The 17,925-nt window shown below is 35.1% G+C and overlaps 1 protein-coding gene across 2 annotated transcripts; it reads left to right on the top strand.

The window, feature by feature from the left end:
• Positions 1-244: 244 nt before the first annotated feature.
• On the top strand, positions 245-3,166 carry LOC103941083 (auxin-responsive protein IAA26). 2 transcript variants are annotated; one of them, XM_009351264.3, is made up of 6 exons: positions 245-405; positions 501-1,054; positions 1,647-1,924; positions 2,208-2,355; positions 2,651-2,715; positions 2,830-3,166. In XM_009351264.3, the coding sequence occupies exons 2-6, from the start codon at positions 603-605 to the stop codon at positions 2,859-2,861; spliced, it is 975 nt and encodes a 324-aa protein (XP_009349539.2). In that variant the 5' UTR covers positions 245-405; positions 501-602; the 3' UTR covers positions 2,862-3,166. The 2 variants fall into 2 exon arrangements, with proteins under 2 accessions (XP_009349539.2, XP_009349541.2); XM_009351266.3 differs by having other exon boundaries at positions 257-405; positions 506-1,054.
• The last annotated feature ends 14,759 nt before the right edge of the window (positions 3,167-17,925 follow it).

Raw genomic sequence — 17,925 nt, forward strand, 5'->3', positions numbered from 1 at the left:
TTTTTTTATTTGTAAAAGAATAATGCTAGGAGGCTACTCTTTGTAAAATCCTCTCACAACAACTACTCATAAAACCCACGAGTCCCAAAAGTAGAGAGATCGAGAGGGAAAAAAGAAAAGGAGAGAGAGAACCCACTAAAGCCTGCATAAAATTTAAAAGAAAAAAATAAACCCCATATACATCAATCCCCACCCTATTTTAGCTTCCCTATCCCTTTTGTGTTTTTGGGTTGGTTATTGTTCTCCTTGTTTTTTCTTACCCTTGTCAGGTTTTGGGTTTTCCTTTGTGCTTGTGTGTTCAAGATCTTTTGATATCAAAGGTGTGTGTGAGACCAAGTGAGCAATTTGAGTACTTGAGGATGTTGGCCTTCAAAGTTTTGAGCTTTGGTTAAAGAATTTCGTAAGGTAAAACCCTTTTGTCCCCTTTCGTCCCTTTTTTATTCTTTTTTATGCCAAGCTTGTTAATCTCCTCTAACTTTTCTGTTCCTTCCATTTCTCAGTTCAGTTCCTCCAATCTGTACATCTGGTGTGTGAAAGTACAAGGGGAGGAAAAAAGATTTGATTTTTTCACTTGGGTCATCTCAAAAACTGAGTCTTTAGATATGGCCACTGAGATGGAGGGATGTACAAGGAAGGAGAAGGAGGCATGCCCACAACTGTTAGATTTGATTCCAAGAGAGAGAGACTGGCTTGTGAGCAGAGATATTGAGAGAAGCAGCAGCCGTGGAAGCTCCTCCTCAGAGGAGAAGAAGCTTGAGCTCAGGCTTGGCCCTCCAGGTCAAGACTGGTCAATGAAAAGAGAGAGAGATGGGAAGTCTCAGTCCCTTCTCTCTCTTGGATACTATTCTTCCCCCATGTCCTCCAACCAAACCCAGAAATTTATTTCTTACCAGCAGCAAGCAAAAGTTGCATCTTTTCTTCACCTGCCTGTCACCCCCAACAAAGCGTCACAGCCCTGGTGCACTAAAGCACTAGACTTGCAGAATGCAGAAAATAAAGGGTTTTCACCAGCCCCTGCAAATACAGCTGTGCTCCCCAACACCTCTCAGAAAAGGTGATCCAGCTTTTTCTACTTTCTTGTGTAATATTATTATTATTTTAATTTCTTCAGACAGGATATTCACCCACAAGTTCTCATTGCTAGGAGCTAGACTAGACAAAGTTGTGGTCCATGCATAATTTTTCTATTTTTTTTTTAAATTATTTTTTCCATTTTTGTGAAGTGTCAAATTATTTTCCTTTTTCTGTAATTTTTCCTGTGACACAGAAGTTATCATTGCTTTTTGCTGCTTGTTCATAATCAAGCTTGTTTTTCTTTTTTGGTCTGCCCAAGCATACCATCTGTTCTTCCATTTTCATGCATGGTTTTGGTTTCTCTGTCATTGATTCTTAATTATCTCTTAAAGTATTACATTATTTTTTAGTTCTTGATGTCTTTTATTGCAATTACAAAATTTATTATATGCAAATTTACAAATTCTTTCATATTTCTGTATGATTTAATTTTTATTTGTGCCCTGCAAACATTTACAATATTTTTTCCTCATGTTTTGTATGAATTTGTGTATAAGATTTTGTATGAATTAATTTGTGCTAATTATTTCTCTTTTGATATTCCAAAAAAAAAATAAAAATAATAAAAACAGAACTGCTCCTGCTCCAGTTGTGGGTTGGCCTCCAATTCGATCATTTAGGAAGAATCTTGCAAGCAACAAAAGCTCATCAAAATCAGCAGTCGAATCCGAAAATGTTGTCCAAATCAAAGATCCTAATGGTAAACCAGTTGAAACCAGCGGAAAGGGTCTGTTTGTGAAAATTAACATGGATGGAGTCCCCATTGGAAGAAAAGTGGACCTCGGTGCTTATGACAGCTACCAAAAGCTCTCGTCCGCTGTCGATGAACTCTTCCGTGGCCTTCTCGCCGGTAATTATCACAGTTAATCTTCACTAGTTAATTACTATAGTAGCCACATTGTGAATTTACTTTTTAAAAATTATTCTTAGCATTTTTAGTTGAGAGTGTATGATTTAGATCAGTGTCTACTTCATGTGGTCAAAATTAATCCCTTTTTTACCAACACAAATTTTATAATGTTTTGGTTTTTGCTGCAATTTGTTTGATGGGGTTTTCGGATTCTTTTTCATGAAAATACATCCTTTGTTCTTATATATAATTGTGTTTGTCGTTTGCGCGATCTTATGTTTAGCTCAAAGAGAATCCTGTAATGGTGGAACCAAGAACAAGCAAGAGGAAGAGAAAGAAATCACAGGCTTATTGGATGGAAGTGGAGAATACACCCTTGTTTATGAAGATAATGAAGGAGACAGGATGCTTGTTGGGGATGTCCCATGGCAGTAAGCATCTTATCATCTCTGTGGATCTGATGCAAATTTTAGATTATTATTCCTTCACTCGCTGATATGATTTCAGTTTTAATCTCCCATTTATCAAATCATGCAGCATTAGATTCCTAATCTTTAAACACTATATGCTTCTCCTTTTTATCCATAAAAATCATCCTACTGTTTTCGTTTGTTGTTTCTTAATGTAGTGATTCCCGCAACTGAATACAACGGCATCGTATTGTGTCCTTTTGCACGTGAGATTAAACAATATTGTGTAATTTGCTCCTTGATCTTTGATTTGCAGCATGTTTGTGTCTACTGTGAAGAGGGTGCGTGTGCTGAAGAGCTCTGAACTTTCTGCACTTCATCGTAAGTTCGATGTTTAATCATTACATAAACAAAACTGTCTTTATTAATTAATTTAGCATTTGGTCCTGCATCCTTGTAGAGATTATGATTAAACTAACGGTGATTTGTTTTCAGTTCGTAGCAGCAAAGATAAGATGCCACTTTGAATCTGCATTGAACTGAAGAAAGAGGAATTTTAATCTCAAGATTCCACCACGGAAGTTTGTATTTTGTAGTACACTAGTTTTGTGTGACTTATCTGAAATTTTGCTTTTGTAATTTCCCTGTCCAAAAAAAGGAAAGAGAGAAATGGAAGGAAAATTAAGAGTTAGCTGAGTGATGTGTGTGGAGATGTATGGTTTTGTAATTTGGCTGAAAATCCTATTTATTTTTCTTGGCTCTTGTAGAAAAAAGAGAAGCAAATAATGTGTTTTGGGTGGTACGTCACTTAATACATTATGTATTCTAGTAATTATGTTACGTTGATTCAATTGTGTGTCACATTACTTATTATATTATAATTGTGTTATGTTGGTTCAATCGAGTGCCAGTCGAATTCACGATGTGTATTACTTGGTCAAGAACATCATGCCAAACCACCTACCTAATTCCTACAAACAAAACTATCCATCTCATGGCCAAGAGAGGACCCAAATGAGAAATTTTTTAGGATGCAGAAAGCACGGCTTAGGACACCATATGTAATAGTACAATTGGTTGGAAATTTATTTTTCAAATTTTCAGATTAATTTTACTATAACACTTGATGTACCGATCGTGATCCCAACATGTTGAAAAATCTCTTAAGTCAGACAAGTATAATTTTGTTTCTTTCTTTCTTTCCTTAAAGGTCATTTATGAAGTGTGACTGCACGCAAAGGTTGATTAGAAAGTCAAAAACATCTAATTTTAACCATATGTTGTCAATTATGCTAACATACTAAGCGAACTGGGGCTTGAAATCTGGCCAAAATAGAAACACAAAGAAGTAAAAAAGTAAGAAGACTTGGATTCCATGTAGTAATCATAGGAGTTGAAGATGACCATGTAGTTTGGGGAGAATTTTGAGTTGGGACCTTTTTGCCACGTAGCCGGTAATTTATTAACCTGTGAACTTTGTGTTACGTCCAAAGTTAAGTAGGTGTTGAAATCTGGCCAAAATTGAAAGACAAAGAAGTAAAATGTTAAGGAGACTTGGATTCCATGTAGTAATCATAGGAGTTGAAGATGACCAATGTAGTTAAGGGAGAATTTGAGTTGGCACCTTATTGCCATGTAATAGGTATATAACTTGTGAACTTTGTGTTACGTCCAAAGTTAAGTAGGTCTTGAAATATGGCCAAAATAGAAAGACAAAGAAGTAAAAAGTAAGGAGACTTGGATTTCATATAGTAATCATAGCAGTTGAAGATGACCATGTAGTTTGGGGAGAATGATCTTGAAATCTGGCCAAAACAGAAAGACAAAGAAGTAAAAAGTAAGGAGACATGTATTTCATGTAGTAATCGTAGAACTTGAAGATGACCATGTGGTTTGGGGAGAATTTTGAGTTGGGACCTTCTTGCCACGTAGTAGGTATATAACTTGTGTTGACCGGTTGTTTAATAACTTGTGAGCTTTGTGTTACGTCCAAACTTAAATATGTCCAAAATAGAAAGACAAAGAAGTAAAAAGTAAGGAGACTTGGATTTCATGTAGTAATCATAGAACTTGAAGATGACCATGTGGTTTGGGGAGAATTTTGAGTTGGGAACTTCTTGCCACGTAGTAGGTATATAACTTGTGTTGGCCGGTCGTTTAATAACTTGTGAGCTTTGTGTGACGTTCAAAGTTAAGTAGCTCTTGAGTTCGACTAGCATTAAATGAATAGGTCATAATTGTTATCAGAATATAACTTTTGTTACAATTAATTGCTCCCTATTTATAATACATGTTATATTTTTAACCATACTTATCACTCAACCTACCACGTAACATGACGTGACACTCAAGTTTTTTCTAGTAGATTGGGCGTAAGCATTGAGCCCTAGGTGTATTCAGTGGTAAATGGCAATCATGAATGCCATATTGATTTTGCTAACTAATCAATCTCCTACAAAAAGCTATAAGAATGATGGGCTGTAAAGCTTGCTACACTTTCTCTTTTCCTATATTCCATTTGGAGAGATGCCAATTTGTACACTGTTCATTGCATTCAAAATTTCAAAGGGGTCCTCTTGGCTTTGGCTTTGGGACCTTTGGGTAAGAGGGATAAAGTAGAAACATACACCTTATTTCAAAATAATAGACCCAAAATCTCCAGTCCTCACCAGACATTCGATGTGATGTTCCTAATTCAACACTATCCATTGGGTCATAAATCAGCTATACAAGCGTGGGCGAGTGAGCGTAGCGTATTCTTCTGAAGTATTGAGAACCATATTTGACGAATAAGACAGTGATGGCCATTAATATGGCTTAATTGTAGGGTTTAGATTCGTTTGGATATTTGAAGGGTGTCCTAATCAACGTGTGGGGGTATTAGAAAAACTGTCTGGAAGGTGAAAACTGAAGAGGAATGTGGAGGTTTGGGGAGAACTGAAGGGTCTTTGTCTGTAGTTGAGAGCTGCCTAACTTTGGGGCGAAAAATGAGACTGCCATTATTCCAAAGGCATCCATATTGTGGTCTCCGCTTTTAAGTTAGGTTGAGGATAATGTTCCTATAGTCCACTTTATGTACAAATATTTTGCAAGCTATTGTAAACAAATCCAAAACTTTGCATGCTTATTTCATGTATTAAATTGGTGTTTTTACAGTTATCCATGAGCGTATTTGCAGTTCTCAATGACTGTACATACAGATTTTGTTGACTTAAAATTAAACAAACTCCGAGTGAGAATAAATTATTGTCTTTAGAATTTCCTATAATTTACATATTGTGCAGCTAAATGGTTATTCTTTGGGTTTTTTTTTTTTTTTTGAGAAAAAAATATTAGTGATGAGAGATTTGGGCTAAGTCGTATATAATTGGCAACATAATTGAGTATTTAAACTCATTATTTTTAAAATTATGAGAGCCGAGTTTTAGAACTCTCATTTACAAATGTAGTAGAATACTGTAGTATAACAATAGCTAAAGCTAAATGATTCCGAACCTAAAAAGAGAAAGGAGTTTGACAACTCACTTTACAAAGTTGGGTTCATTCTATTTATCTGGGCTTTGCAGTTCTTGGACTTTATATAATTAGTAGCCCATACATAAAACCGATAATGAAGAAGCGGCTTCACTATTGTAAACGTATAAGCAATGCATTATGCTCTTTTGAATGCGGTAGCGGCACAACCAACGATTATTCAACCGATGGCTATGGTCCTGGTGCTCCCTGGTGATAACATTTTTACCACACGTTCAAAAGAGTTAACAACATATATAATACGTAGAGCTAAAATAATCAAGAAAATTATAGAGGTAACACGTAGATTGTTGGGTGAAAAGGAGAAAATTACACTCGAAGCACACCGGAATTCCCACGCGCATGCAATAGACAATAACGGCTCAATCAAGGAAAAGTCAAAGGTGATTAAAATTGTATTTATTCAAATCCCCTTCATCACTTTTTATCAAATCCTTATTCAAAAGGAAGTTTTAACGAAAAGCCCATGACACTGTTCACTTTAACGAAAAATCATATTTTTGTACTAAAATGTCAATCCTGGTACTATTCACTTTACCCTTTATTTTGTCCTTATCATTAAAACTTAAAGTTTTCAAGCCCTTTTCATTAGTTTTCCTTATTTAAAAGGTAACTCCCAATTTTCCTATTTAATTTAAGATTAATTGTCATGTTAATTGCAAGATATTATTTCACATAATATCTTGCAATTATTCATACAATTTCACCACATATGGACAACCAATATTCTCCAAATAGGGCAGGCCACTCCCCTATAAATAGCCCTATTCTCCCACTAAAAAGTTAAGCCATTTGCTACTCACAAACTCCTAAACACATTCTTTTCAGAATTCTCCTAAGTGAACTTGCATATATTAACCACAAGAAGCTTTCGTCAATTTCAGGGACGGATCTTCGACCAAAATTCCATCAAATTACTTTTTTAAATATCTTAATGATCGTGAATCATCAAGACATTTAGATAGTTTAAACCAGCGATTAATCATTCAAAAGTCTGAATGCTCATGGCCTCACCCTAGCAAAAGAAATTAGTTACGCATATTCATAATTAAAATAAAAAGAAATTGTAGTGAAATAATAAAAGATTGAAAACACCTTGAATGTAAAAGTCTGGAAATCTCTAAGCTTGGTCAATTTCCTCTCTCAGATATCATGTAGAGAAGAAGGAAAAATAGGGCTGACCAAGTTTATTTAAACGGCTATCATTCAATTCTCCTAGAAAAAGGTCTTCCAATCAGATTAGGAAACCAAATAAGTTAAAATAAATTGGAAATATAATACTAAATTAAATAGTAAAATTTGCCCAAAATCTCTACAGCCACATTTTGGACCCATATCTGCTCCAAAATTGACCCAAAATAGCTAGATTTAAACTTTGGAATATTCTGAACACTTCTTCAGAAGGCCACAAACCCATTAGAGGTTATCTCCAAAAATCGCAATTAAACCCAGAAACGTCACTTTCTAGCAAAGCGCACTGCTTCTTTATTCCATCGCCAAATAATAACCGTTTGGTAGAAAAAGCCAAAATTTTGACACGAACATGGTGCGTGATTTATACGCACACAAATTAAACCCTCTTTTTGTCAAATTGTAGTATAAGTATAAGTAGGGATCGTTCTGGACCGGGGATTAGGAGGGATTGTTAATCTCTTGGATTTGACTCAAAAACGTAAAAACGCAATATAAAACACTAAACTAGACTCAAAGAATTCAAAAATACTTTAAAACATAAACTAAACAGATTCTAAGCATTAAAGAACAAGAAAGTAAAGGGGGGTTTAGGTTTGACGAAAATTGAAATAACGAAACAAGTTAATAAACTAGACAGGATGTAAATATGAAATTGATGAAATGGAATGAATGGATGCTAGCCAAGGGGTTCATCTCCACACATGTTACACTTACATAATAAAAAGATTTCCAATTGCATTTCAATAAATTATGAAACTCATCACCCCGGGTCAATTAGGTCCGCTTAAATTAACCGTCAAGTTTTCCTTAAGTTAATGAATTGGATGGGTTTGCGCAACGCAATTCACTACATTCTCCAAAAGTCCTTTACGTGAACAACACAATAAAGATACAATCAAAGATCATTAAGCATTATGAAAACTATAAGTGTTGACGAGACATTCGTTACTATGATGAGCATGAAACTCGTGCCAAGAATTCATTTAACGCGATTGTTTATAAGCAACCTCCACTACTTGTGAATATAAGTTCATAACGATTAGGTGAAACTCACTTATATTCTAGCGTCATATTCATGCATGAAAATTAAGCGTGCACTCTTAATAAACATACATAAATAAGTTATCAATCAAACGGTTAAACAAATTGAAATCACAACTTATGAAACGCAATTAGAAGTAATCAAATCAAAATGCAAGCATAAACATTTATTTCGAATCCCCCCTAGCCAAGGGGGTTTAGTTCCTCATACGTACAAAACAAAGATAAGTAAATTTAAGCATTGAAATCAAGGAAAAGAAAACACCTAAAAATTCCAACAACTCAAACTTGAATTGTATGAACGTTTAGGCCCTTCTCCTCCTCTTTGTTGTAGTACAAGGTCTAAGGATAGTTGGTTTGGGGGGAATGGAAGTGTGGAATTATGGAAATGGATGAGAAGTGGTGTTTGGATTATAAGGGAGACTCACGGCATGGAATGGGGAAGTGTTTGTGTTGTGGTATGAGAATGGAGAGATGGAATTGTATGTGAAGATGCTGGATTTGCATGTGAAGGCCACGGCAAGAATGTTTTCTTGCTGGAAATGCATGTGAATGCATGGCTTTTGAAGTGATTGTTGTTGGAAATGAATGTGAAGGCATGTGAAAGCTGGAAATGGAAGGTAGGCCACGACATGTATGTGTTTTGGGTGCATGTGTGTGTTGAATGGTGTCCTTTAATTATGCACGGGTTTGATGGTGTTTTTCTGCAATGGTTGCAATGATGAAATGGATGGGAGTGCATGTGGATTAAAGGGGGAAGGTATGGTTATGGTTATGATAAGTGATAAGTGAATGGTTTGATAAGTGATAAGTGTATGGTTATGATAAGTGATAAATGAATGATATGTTAAGTGATAAATGAATGATAGGTGGTGATGAAAAGTGTATAATTGTATGATAGGTGGTGATGATAATTTGGTCTTCAATTTCGTCCATCCCTTTTTCTCCAAACATGAGCTATCCATTCCAAGTCCGATTTTGCTCCAAAATGCTCCAAAATGCATTTTTTTGCTTCCTTAGCCAAATGAACCTAAAAACACACGAAAGAAGCATAAAGGACTAAAATAACTAAAGAAACATAACATAAATGCACGAGAACAAGCCATTTAAGTCGCATGAATATGCTCCTATCAGAACACATCCTCCAATTTGAATCACTCCAAAATTTGTTCGTTTGATCACGTTTTGCTACAAAAGAGGTCAAATGTCCTATATTAGAAATATAAAACAAAGTATCAAAATTTTACTAAAATAATTATAAAAAATACAAAAAATATGGTAAAATATATAATATGAAATTGACTTTCAAGTATAAAATTCAGCCCATTTATCCTCCCAATCCCGACTGCGAATTTCCCCATTATGGCCGTCCCTGTCTTCCACGCCGTCTTAGCTGTCAGCCTAGGGTGGTGCCGACACCTTTGCCCAAGGTTGTGCCACCTTTGTGTGAGCATCAATGTCTGCTGAGATGCAACCAGCAAATGCCTCCCAACATTTATCAATGTACCGCCGGAATTGCATATCATTTCATTAAATGAACTGATTCAGGTACAGTAAGTATTGAGTCCGCATCTCAAAGTCACTTTTCATATTAATCCCTACGTTTCGACGCTTACACCAACAAAATATAAATACATGTGCTAGAGTTATGTGCTTGATTTGGACACATACGTTTCACAATAATTTTTATTACGTGACAATATTAAATGACAGGATAATTCATTAAAATATATACCTCAAGTGTTTTAATCAAATTCGAGCCTATACTATTTTTAATTGGACTATTTCGCCACTCGACAATACCAAGATCCTCAAATAAAATTTCTCATACATATTGGCGAATCTAATAATTTCGTTATAATATTGCTAGGTGATGATGCTGAGAAAGTGAAAGGCGATGCTGTTTCCTGCCACAAAGCCTACAAGAAGTGCAAAAACTATTCTCAGAAACGGTTGGGTTGAGAACTGTGATCTCTATTTGTCACCAGCATAAAATAACAATACTAATAACTTTGGTTGTTACCAAGTAAAAATGTCCTATGAGCCTCTGCTGCATGAATCAAAGAATCGATAATTTAAAAAAAATCATGTTTTTTCTGTTTCTTGTGTGGTCCAAAGATCTTGGCGATAGCTAATTGTACACAATATTAATTTGTGAAATTCTAAAAAATACATACGTGCTCATGATCTTCATCACCTTAATTGATAATGTTAAGTTGCCAAGATGTATAAATGGTACCTGGTAAAATTAGTCTATAAATAAAGACCTAGCTAGGTTGTTTTGAAACATCAAACACACAAACCACAAAAAGTTCTGAAAATTACGGACAATTTAATTAGCCATGGAAGGAACCACCATTTTCAGCTTGAATGTTACAAAGTTATTGATGATCAACGCAGTGCTTGTCCTGCTAGTTCATGCACTGCAGGTGCAGACACTTCCAATGCACTACAAACCAAGACTTCGTCCCTACCTTACTCGTCCTCCTCCTCCACCCACAGACGGTGCTAGCTCCAATCTGCCATCACGCACACGACCAATTCCAAGTCCACCACTACCATCATTTAAAGACCGCCTTCGCAATTTTAACCAACATATATGTGATCAGTCTTGTACTCTTGAATGCTGCGATCTCTTTGGTATCAACGAAACTTTGTGTCTCAATGGCCGCCTTCCTGATCATAATCATCACGGCCTTCCCCACCGCCCTCCGTTTATAGGCCGTATCCTTACCCCTTATAGCATTTGTTACTCTCAATGCAACAAAAGATGCAGCTACCAGTTGCCTCCCACCCTCTTTCAATGTACTGCTGGATGTGGTTATCATTTCATTGATACTAAATCGGCCGAGTTAACTGATTTGGGTATGCTGTATCTCATATTTTCATGTAAGAAATTGTTATTATAGTACTCCAAAACAGCCATCGAGCACTTCCCCCTTTGTGCTGCTTTTTTGAAGTGACAATAATAACTCCCCTCATTTATATCGAAACTAATTAGTACAATTTTTATTTTGTTTTCATAGTTTACTCATCAATAAAGCGTGTTTTTGTCCAGAGGCTGACAAAGTGAAGAAACATGCTGCTTCCTGCTACCACAAGTGCAAGAAGATTTTTGAAGAAGTGTGACGGAGACTGCAAATATATCAGGTTGAATAAGATATTTTTTTTTTTTATTTTTTTTTAAGAAGAATCGTAGTAGTTAAATGGATCGATGTAATGTTTTGGTCTCCTGGGTTTTTATAAAGCAGTGTGACGGAGACTGCATATTAACTTTTACGAATGAATAAAAGTTCATATTTTTATTTCTTGTCAAATAAAATATACAGTTGATCTTTAGAGAAAGAACACTGAAACTCCTATTTTTTCAAACAAAAACCCAATTAATGTTAGACATTCAAATAATACCCAAATTTCAATTAGACTACCATGTAGATAAATATATAACCAATTATTACAACATATTTACAACTTATGCCACTAAACCCTAATTATGTTAATAAATATTATTACTCACCCTAATTATGATTGGCAATTAACCCCATACAGAAATTTTACCTTTTTTGTTTCATAAATATTATTAACACACACACACACACACACACACACACATATATATATATATAAATATATATTAATTTACCCATATTCATAAACAATTATAGGCACATTTTTTGTATTGAAAAAAGGATCCTTTGTATAATCAGTTATTTTGCATCAAATAATATTGTTTGATAAAAAAAACAAGAATCAATTAATATTCTTTAATTTTGTAGGTAAATTATTTCACACAGATTATTATATACATTAGCCATTTTGATTTGTTATTATATATGCCTGTAAAAAATAATTTATCTATATTTATATGTAAAGTATAAGTAAATTAATTTTTTTTATAAGAATTAAACAATAGGTAAATTATATTGTAGGTACATTATGTTTCTAAAAAAAAAAAAGGAAAATTGAAATTCATAAACAAAAAGTAGTAGATATATTATCGTTTCAATCAAATTACATTCCTTTATTTTGTAGGTAAAATTTTTAAAGCATTATTACATATACTGGGCACATTTTGCCACTAATATATACATGTGCAAATATATATTAGTTTTAGTAGGAATTATATACTATAGGTACATTATGTTTGTACAAAAAAAAAAAAAGAGGTAAATTAAAATTCATAAACAAAAAGTGGTAGATATATTATTTTTTAATTAACTTACATAACTTTATTTTGTAGGTAAATAATTTTACATTCATTATTTCATATATTGGGCACATTTTAGTAATATATATGTGCACTTATTCTTTGGAACTGTGATCAAACATTTATTCCATGTCAATAATTTGAAAATAAATCACACATTATCAGCAATGAACTTGAAATAAACTAACTAAAAAACAGCGAACATGCAGTGACTTTTCTACTCCCACACTTCAGCGGATTCAAAGCTTTCTTGCACTCCCATGCTTGAAACATGATCTTTGAATACTCCCACCATTAGTGGTTTTGTGAGAGGATACTCTTGTCTTCACCTTTTCCTCTATGGACAAATATTTCATGTTCATCATTCATACATGTTTATGTTACACTTTTGGGCAAGAAACATAAACAACCACCATTTTGAAAATAGATTATGTAACCTTATTGTATAACAGTCACATAAAATATTAAGAAAATAACCAAGGTTTCAAGTCTTTGGACAACAAAACAGTCAACTTAATTCTCTTAAAAAATGTTATACCTTGAAAAATCTCAAACCATTCATACATTCCTCTTGGATAAGAATATTGACATGTTACGAGTTTTAAAACCATAATTTACATATATAATCCAGTTCTTGAAGTCTTTTCACTTTGGTGAAAAACATATATACACAAGTCTGCACTACAAAATCTCACTCATAAGTTTTTCCTGAAGAAGTAAAGGTTAGTGCAGAAAATATTATTGCAAAGAACTTTGTTGTTATGATTGCAACCATTTGAAAAAGCCAAGAAACATTAATAAGACCATCTCCAATGGTTGGGCTAAAAGCCAAATTTTTAAGCCCGAAAAATTTAGCTTTTAGCCCAGAAACTTTTCTGCTCCAACTTTTCTGGTCTAAAATTTTAGCCCGGAATTATTAAAGAATGAACTTAGGCTAATTTTTTTTCTTAAATTAAATTAAAAAAATAAATATGTTGACCATCGTAAATTAATTTTATGAACATTTTAATCTAAAAAAATTTAAATTCCGATAAATATTGAAAAATCATAAACTTAATACAACTGATAATTCATAAACCACATAATTAATATCTTCACTTGGTGATGGACTTTGTGATTGAATTGGCATATAGGGTTTAGAGGATTCATCATCTTGAAACATACTCCTTGAGGCAGACTTTTGCAAAATTTCCTTTTGCTTACCATGTAACTTCTTCCTTTTTGGAGTGTATTTGCTAAGGTCCTCCATCATTAAATTAACTTCAAACCTATCTTGCTCCCTATCTGAGATTTCCTTCATTTGCAAATGCATTCGAGCCGTTTCTTCTTGGCGAGTGCTATGAGTTTCGTTTAATTTTGCAATTCCGGTAGCAAAGTGTCCACTCATCGGATCGTGGGACTTCCCTTTTCTCTTTGCTTCTTTTTGCTTATATCTTCCCGGGGGCCTTGCAAAAGAAGGAGATGGGGTCATTTCATCGACACCTTCATCTCCGGCATTTGTCTATGTGGCTTCACGTTGAAATAATCTTCCCCATTGTTGGTCCGCATCGGTTCCCCACCTCAGACAATCCTTGAGGACATCCCAAGCATGTTGTAGCTTAAAAACTTGATTTTGTGGTGTTACTTTTGTCTTGTAAATTTCCATTGCTTTGTCACCCTATGCAAAAAATACATAAAAATAATTACTTGCAAACTCATATTATGTACATGACAAATAAAATATCAAGAACAAAACTCACAATTTCAATAGCGCTCCTTCCAGTAGGCATGCCAACCACGGCTCTCTCCAAGCTTCCCTTCCATGAAGTGCATGCTTTGTTGATAGTATTTCATCGATCATAAACACCACCACCATCCTACCCGTCGTCGTTGCAGTTTTCTTGAAACTTTGCAATGATTTTATCCCACAAAACTTTTTTATTTTGATTTGTGCCAACTGCACCATCTTCGCTAACAGAAACCCATGCCAAGCATAAAGCAACATCTTCCTCACAGGTCCAATTATGACCTCTATGCTCTCTTGCCATGTTGAACAATTTGGAAATGGAAAGAAGTGGTAGAAAGATAAATTGGAAGAATTGTAGGAGAAAATTGAGTTTTGTGTGGATGTTTGAACAAATACATAGGTATTTATAGAGTTTTTGGATGAATTTTGAGTTAAATAATTTTTTTTAATTATTTTAGCCGTTGGATTTAAATTTGGGCGTTAGATCTTTTTTTTTGTCGTTGGATTTGATTATATTCGATCTCAGCTGTTGAATTCAATGTATTTTAAAATAACATATTTTTTAAAAATGAAATTTGAATTTGGACCGTTGGTTCCAACGGTCCTTAAATGATGGTTGTCGGATGGGGAAAAGAGCCGTTAGGCTCGGGGGAAGTGGCCGACAAGGCCCTGACAGTGGGCCCCTACTCTGTCCGGAGCAGATTTGAAGGAGGCCTGTGGGGTGTGTTCGAGAGTGGGCGGGCCAAGAGTGGCCCAATTTCAAGCAAGTCCACGCAGATTTGGGGGGGGGGGAGAATTTGGCCCAGTTTTAGCATTTGGCTTTTAGCCCAATGTTTTAGCTTGGGTTGGGTGGTGTTTGGGGGGAAATTTGGCAAATAGCCCTTGGTTGGAGTAGGTCTAAGGTGAACTCCAAACCCTAATAATTAATTGTTCAAAACCATTTAAGCAATCTTTAATTCAAAATTGCCTCAAACTGAGGTAGTCGTGAAAACAAGTTCATTTAATCATGCATGTTTATGTCACACTTTTGAATAAGAGGCATAAACTACCTTAATTCTTTATTGTATAGCCATCACACAATATATTAAGGTAGAACACAATTCATAGCATATAAAACAGTGCTATTATTTATCCCTTTGTATACCATCCAACCATAAAACTTTAACATTTCAATTTAATGGTAGAAATCAACCAAACATCAAATGAAAAACCAATTTCCTACGTAAGTAAAATCTAATTACAGATTATTTTCACATGTATCAGGTTCAAGTTCAACCTTGCAACCTACCAGCCATATTAAAGTTCAACATAAATCCTAATCTCCAGCCCCCTTGCTTCTCCCGAACCCCATCTTACATTTTGCACTCTCAGTGTATGTACAATCATTGTCTTTTCTATATCATTTTCCGAAAGTTTCAAAGCACTGCGAATCTCGAAAAATCACGTAATAAAATAATAAAACACAACTTAGTTCTATGTATCAAACAAATGTTAGTGTGAAGTATTTAGCTAAGTTATGCAAGATAACAATAAGAAGAGGATTGAGGAATGCGTGTTCTTCTTCTTTGTAGAAGTTGCAGAGAGAAAAATATATTTCTTATATTTCAAATGAGCACGCACACATGCACTCTTTTACAACCGTTTTGCCTTAGATGGATCAAAAAACAACACATTTGATCTCAGCCACACATCTAGCTAACTTTTAGGATCACTACACATGGCTAATTAGCCTTACACATTTAAGCCTTACACTTGTCATTTTGAAGACTAAGTGCATACACAATTAACATTAAAGGACTTCTTATTTACTCATCAGCTCATTACTTACAATTCTACACTCCCCTTTAAGTTTTGAGCTGATTTCACTCCAAGTTTATCCCTGGGATAGCAGAACTGATCCTGAGCCAATGACTTTGTGAAGATATCTGCTAGTTGCTCATTTGTAGGACAATAGACAAGATCAATGATTCCTTCTTGTAAAGCATCCTTGATGAAGTGATATCTTCGATCAATGTGCTTAGTTTTCTGGTGAAACACAGGATTCTTTGTGATAGAAATTGCAGCAGTATTGTCACACTGAAGTGGAGTAGCCTCAGTTTGAAATTCACCAAAGTCCTCTAACACAAATCTGAGCTAAATTGCTTGTGCAGTTGCCTCTGATGCACTAATATACTCTGCTTTAGTAGTAGAGAGTGCTACACAATTCTGTTTGATTGAAGCCCAAGAGAAAATTCCACTATCAAAGGAGAAAGCATATCCTGTGGTGCTTTTACTGTCATCAACTAAACCACCCCAGTCACTATCACAGTAACCGATTAGAATTGCATTTCTTCCCTTGACATACTCCAAGCCATAGTCAAGTGTTCCTTTGATATACTTGAGAACCCTGTTGGTAGTACCATAGTGTTTGTTGGTAGGGCAGTGCATGAACCTTGCAAGTAAACTAGCTGCATACATCACGTTGGGTCTTGTAACTGTGAGATACAATAGGCTTTCCACAATTTTCCTATATTGTTCTTCATTTGCTGGACCAATGCCATCATCTTTGCTGAGCTTCTCAGTGGTAACCAAAGGTGTAGCAATAGATTTACACTCACTCAAGCCAAAATTGTCCAACAAAGATATAGCATACTTTCTTTGATGAAGAAAAATGCTTGTGTGTGTTTGGATGATTCCCATTCCGAGAAAATGATGCAAGAGCCCCAAATTTGTCATTTCATACTTTGTCATCATATCCTTCTTGAATTCCTCCAACATTTGTTGACTATTACCCATGTACACAATATCATCTACATATAGAGACACAATTAACTGCTTTACCTCTGGTTTTAGTGTATAAAGTGGCCTCACTTTGACTCTTCTCAAATCCACATTGAGTGAAGGAAGAGTCAATTTCACTATACCAAGCCCTTGGTGCCTATTTTAAGCCATACAAAGCTTTATGAAGCTTGTACACTTTGTCTTCACTCCCCTTGACCACAAAACCATCTGGCTGTTCTACATAAACCTCATCTTCAAGTACTCCATTCAGAAAAGCAGATTTGACATCAAGTTGATATAGTTTCCAACTTTTTTGTGCTGCCAATGCAACTAGTGTTCGAATTGTATCAAGTCTAGCCACAGGTACAAAGGTTTCATTATAGTCAACACCTGGTTTCTGAGCATATCCCTTGGCTACTAGCCTTGCTTTATTTTTCTGCACTGATCCATCAAGATTAAGCTTGGTTTTGAACACCCACTTAATCCCAATTATAGGTTTATCAGTGAGTCTATCCACTAGCTTCCATGTTGCATTCTTTTCAATCATTTGCAGTTCATCTTTCATAGCTATCATCCATAATTCATCCTTAGCTGCCTCTTCAAACTTTTCAGGTTCCACAATGCAGAGATTGCATTGAGCTAGAACATTATCCAGGTTCCTCCACCTCAATGGAGTATGATCAAAAGCTTGAGATTTTCTCATACTGCTACTCACATTACTTGCTGATTCATGAGAAGATAATAAACTTGGTGTTTGGGCATAGTTCTGACCTTCAGGAGTTGTTCCAAGTGATGTACCCTTAGGCATATTAGGTAGCTCATCATGATTAAGCATAGTTACATAATTCTTAGAGATCTTCTTCCACTCCCAGGCTACATTTTCATCAAACACAACATTTCTCGAGAGTATAAGTTTCTTAGTAAGAGGATCATACACTTTGTACCCCTTTTCACAAGTGGCATAACCTACAAATATGCCCTTGACACTCTTTGCATCTAGTTTCTGTCTCAACTCACTTGATATGTGTACATAGCACAAACAACCAAAGATTCTAAGATGTGCGATCCCTGGTTTTCGACCACTGAATGCTTCAAATGGAGTTATATCTCCGAGAGCTATTGTAGGACA

This window comes from the organism of the source record quoted next, unplaced genomic scaffold, assembly GCF_019419815.1.
Source record: "Pyrus x bretschneideri cultivar Hongxiangsu unplaced genomic scaffold, Pyrus_bretschneideri_v1 Contig26, whole genome shotgun sequence".
Classification (NCBI taxonomy): Eukaryota; Viridiplantae; Streptophyta; class Magnoliopsida; order Rosales; family Rosaceae; genus Pyrus; species Pyrus x bretschneideri.